A 5,000-nucleotide genomic window follows, 5' to 3' on the forward strand; every position below is an offset into this window, starting at 1 on the left:
GGTTGCTAGTGCGCAGCTGGTGGATGAACGCCGTGAGGTAGCGCAGCAGGCAGAGGCTGTGCAGCGGCAGGTGGCGGTGCAGAAGGCGGCGCAGGCGGGGGACCACGGCCACGCCCAGGGCCTCCTCGCATAGGCTTCCGCTCTCGGGAAGGGCTACGCGACCGCGCTCTGTCGGGGCGAGGAAGGGAACAAAGATAGGTTAGTTGGGGGTTTGGGGTCGGGTGGGGTGGGGTGGGGTGGGGTATGGGTGGGCAGGATGGATTAGGTTGGGTTGAGTAAGGTGGATAAGGGTTGGGTGGGTCGCATGATTAGGGTAGAATAGGGTTGGGTACGGCAGATTAGGTTAGATTAGATGACTGTGTCAAGGTGATTGTCATAAATGACAAAGATTTCTTTCTTTCTTTCTTGAGGACTGCCAATCTTTTACTTTCTAATATATCCTTTGAGCTTCGGTTCCACTAGTCACAGATATCGACGGAATATCTCGGTGTCAATAGTTTGGGAGCCATCCATCCATCAGTTTTGGTTACATTACAAGACCCTTAGTCGCCGCCGAGGCTCCTATCATTTTCTAGTTATTATTTTTGAGTTAAAAACCAAGCTTAGTATCCCAATTTTCCCGATTTCCAGACTTTTTTAAGAGAGATGTAACGGGTAACGTTTGAATTACAAATCTGAGTCAAATGAGAATCTTATAATATAGTAATTCTCTACATAAAATCCCAGGACTACAATCTATTTTAGAAAAAAAAATACAGGGTGACATAGATAAAATATCGTAAGTTCCAATAAGAATACAAATCTTATACAGAGGCACAATAAATATTTTGAATATAGTCTCAACGTTTACAAGGCTCGATCGACGACGGTTGGGTACACGTTTTCTGTATTGCTGGAAAGGAGTCATTGGGTCTGTCGCTATATGTGGCTAGTGTTCCGCTCATTTATTTACTTGTAGTCGCATTTTTTCATCATTTCTAGTGAACAAAAACTAAGTGCTAAGAGGTTAAAGATGGAATACATATATAAAAATGATACATAAACCACATCCCAAACATTTCCGGCAGTTTTGAGGTTTCTCGCCAAATGCACCGACCATGATAGAACACGATGAATATACATATATAAATAAATAAATATACCTATATCTATATCTATCTATCTATCTATCTATATACATATATATACATATATATACATATATATACATATATATACATATAAATATATATATTATATATACATATAAATATATATAAATATATATATATATACACACACACACACACACACATATATATATATATATATATATATATATATATATATATATATATATATATATATAAATATATATATACATACATAAATGTATATATATATATACATATAGATACATACATATATATATATATATATACATATATATATATATATATATATATATATATATATATATGTATATGTATATGTATATGTATATATGTATATATGTATATATGTATATATGTATATGTATACGTATATGTATATGTATATGTATATGTATATGTATATGTATATGTATATGTATATATATATATATATATATATATATATATTTATATGTTGTTGCCTCCTTTACCCTTAGTGGAATTCCTAGAATGGAAGGGGCGTGAAAAAAAGCGAAGTAAAAGAGAACAAAAGGTGAAAAATGGTGAAAGAGTAAAACTTGATAAAATAAGAATATCTGCGATGGTAAAGTGAAAAGATTTTTTTAGAACAAAAAAATAATAATAAGTTTTGAAACCGATGAAATAAATGAAATTGAAAAATGACCAAAGAGAATGAAAAGGAGTAAAATTGGACAATAATGACCAAATCTAATAGTGAAAATGAACATAAGAAATGAATGAACGGGGATTAAAGAGGAATTTCCTGAGGGGAAAAAACAAGAAGAAAAACAAAAACAAAATAAACAGAATCAGAATAGAAAATAGATAGAAAAGAACAAGAGGATCCAACAAGCGAAGCCCTAAGGCGCAGGAAGATCCTTCGAGACTGACCCGTGAGGAGCTGCAGGATCTTGGCTGCGGCAGATGGCGGGATGAGCGCATGCGGCAACTCGTCCAGGAACAGCCGCAGGAGACCAGTCGCTACGGCAGCGTCCGAACCTGCAGGAGGTGAAGGGGAAATGGGTATAAATATATAAGAACGCAGGTGGGGAAGAGAGCGCGAGATAGGCTAGGAACGAGCGAACGAGCGAAGAGGATGTATGTGTCTTTATGGCATCGGATCGCATTAACGGTCGTGTTTATTCATTCATTTATTCATCTCGACACTAATCTACCCATTTGACCATTTTTGTGTGTTCTAATCCCTTAGAAGTTTATTTTTTAATACTAGTTTCAGAATGATTTAATTTTAAGTGTTACCATTTTCTTTACGTTCTTGTCTTTTGTTAGATGTAATTAACAAGCTTTATCCATCACATTTTCATAGCTTAACCTCCATAGTCTGTGTTGGTGTTTGTTGCTGTGTACTGTTAACTTGGCAAATGATACACTATAAAACAAAATGTGCGTGTCATATTTCATATATTCAAATCTCTTCCTTTAAAACATTTTTGTATACATCTTTCCTGTGTGACTAAGACAAAAATAAGTCTTACGAGATCACATTACGCTCTCAATATGAGACTCTCTCTCGCCTGTGTCAACGTGACAAGCAAGAATCATGTAGTGTCAATGCATCAAGCTTCCAAGAGCGTGACTTCAAAAGGTGCCAGAAATACCTGTTTACTAACATCAACCTCCATGCATGCACAGTGCCACCATGCAAGCAAGCGAGTGACAGCCTTTCGTGCCAAGCTTATCAGTGATGTCCCTTGACCTAAAATCACTTGGTAGTATCTTTACTTTTTAGAGTCGTTGTAATTCCTCTTTTATTTTTATCTTTTATCGACTCATCGCATGGCACTGTGAGCTGCCAGATTCGCCATGCACTATTTCTAGCTTCTAACGTGACTGCGTGATTTCTCGAGAACCTTTACTTTACTTGGTAAGATATATTACTTGAGTAAGTCATTAAATCTGATATATATTCTAGAAAATGGGTGTTCTAAATACCAGAATAAAAATAAAGACGTTATATTTTTAAATGGCATGATGGCGTAAGCTTTCAAGTTAGCTTAGCCAGAATATAATCTAGACTGAACTAAAAATAGCTGAAAAAAGGATAAAGACAAACCAGTATCAAACCAACTGTGAAACCATTAGGGAGACAAATAGCAAATTTAAAATATCTTTATATATTCAAACGTCTATTTTTAATCCCTTTACATCAAAATTGAAGCCCCATGCACAGGAGACTTTAATTGCAGCGTTTCTTAAAATAACTTCTAAATGAGGCTTGGCAAAGTCTTGTAATAGAAGTGGGAAGACTCCCTTGATGTTTACCTCAGTTCTCGCTGTGTCTGTCTGTCTGAATATGTGAGTGAGTGAGTGAGTGAGTGAGTGAGTGAGTGAGTGAGTGAGAGTGTGTGTGTGTGTGTGTGTGTGTGTGTGTGTGTGTGTGTGTGTGTGTGTGTGTGTGTGTGTGTGTGTGTGTGTGTGTGTGTGTGTGTGTGTGTGTGTGTGTGTGTGTGTGTGTGTGTGTCCGTCTCTCTGTCTGCCTGTCAGCCTATCTACCTGCTTCCCTCTCCCGCCTCCTCCCAGTCGACTAGATCCTTCCATTCCTCCCCCAAACCTCCCTTATCACCCCCCCTCCCCCTTCCCTTGCCCCTCCTCCCCCTCACCTGGCGGGGGCTCAGGGGCGTCGGAGGGCAGTCCAGCGGCGTCGCGCTCCAGCAGGAGTCGCGTCCTCACCTCCTCGGCGCACCAGTCCTCGCTCACAAGGGTGTCGTAGTCCACGCCTGGCGCAAGAGAGGGGAAACATCACCAATACATCGTCAGGAGGTCGTTCATGCAGCGGCTACATCACCACCGTCATACATCGGAAGGAGAATGAAGAATCCGTTTCACTTCTAATAGATCGCCGATATATCTTTCCGCGCATGGCCAAAAGGGCGTTGATTGATAGGCAATACGTTAATATATATTTCATTACATCATTAATACATTAATTTTAGCAAATAATACATTGGCAATACGTTATTAATACACCACTCTCGCATTATCATTACGCTACCTTCTTTTCCTTACGTAAATAAACTTCTTTCTTCCTCCTTTTCCTATATCACCATTTCGTCCTTGCACAAATACATTTATCTGACTTATTTATATTTGTTTTTCCGCTTTATCTATTTCATTTTTTATCTTTTCAGTGTTTACTATCTTTTATAATAATGTTTTCATAAACTAATGGTTCATTTAAAGCTTTATAAGAAACATTCACAAGATATGCGTAAACATCTGAGGTCACCTTGCCAAAAAAAGCGGAAGGCAGACACATGCAGTGATTCAGCAGATGAATGTGTGCTTAGAACTCTTCATCCAAGTGTGCACCGTGAATCAGCAGGTAAATACACGCACTCCTAAGTCCACTTGCTCCCTTGCAAGCACTTGCATACACCCACAAATAAATATACACATACACACATATGTGCGCACACTGACTCTCACACACACACACACACACACACAGCCCGACCGCCCACTTACCGTGAGTGAGCAGGTAGCAGCAGAGCAGGTGCACGAGCGCGGGCACGCCGTGCCCACTGGCATCCTCTCCGTGCGCCGCCATGACGTCTTCCAAAGGGCGGCCGAGCACGCCCTGCACGCCCACGCCGGCCTCCTTCATCTCGGCCAGGAGCGAGTGCACGGCGTGGGCGGGGGCGTGCAGGGGGTTCGGGGGGAGGGCGCGGTGCTTGCAGCGGGTGGCGGGAGAGCGACCGGCCGCCCGCGCGCCCATTGACACTGCCAGGAAACGACGCACGCGCGCCAGGGTGCTCTCGCCGCCCTCCTGGGGGAAGGCAAGGGGAGGGGTTAGTGGGGGAGGTGAGGGGGCGAAAGGGGGGAAGA

The 5,000-nt window shown here is 41.0% G+C and overlaps 1 protein-coding gene across 4 annotated transcripts in view; it reads right to left on the reverse strand.

The window, feature by feature from the left end:
• LOC122246066 (uncharacterized) overlaps window positions 1-5,000 on the reverse strand; it is a 122,509-nt gene that overhangs the window by 116,726 nt on the left and 783 nt on the right. For all 4 annotated transcript variants that reach the window (XM_086555632.1, XM_086555633.1, XM_086555631.1 and 1 more), the window contains exons 2-5: window positions 4,641-4,941; window positions 3,776-3,892; window positions 2,046-2,153; window positions 1-168 (exon numbers count right to left, since the gene is read on the reverse strand). The exon at window positions 1-168 is cut by the window's left edge and continues 7 nt beyond it. In XM_086555632.1, coding sequence (XP_086411758.1) covers window positions 1-168; window positions 2,046-2,153; window positions 3,776-3,892; window positions 4,641-4,941 — 694 coding nt within the window. The remainder of the gene's footprint in view (window positions 169-2,045; window positions 2,154-3,775; window positions 3,893-4,640; window positions 4,942-5,000) is intronic.

Source organism: Penaeus japonicus, unplaced genomic scaffold, assembly GCF_977035675.1.
Source record: "Penaeus japonicus unplaced genomic scaffold, GWHDUDI00000001_assembly GWHDUDI00000031, whole genome shotgun sequence".
In the NCBI taxonomy this organism is placed as follows: domain Eukaryota; kingdom Metazoa; phylum Arthropoda; class Malacostraca; order Decapoda; family Penaeidae; genus Penaeus; species Penaeus japonicus.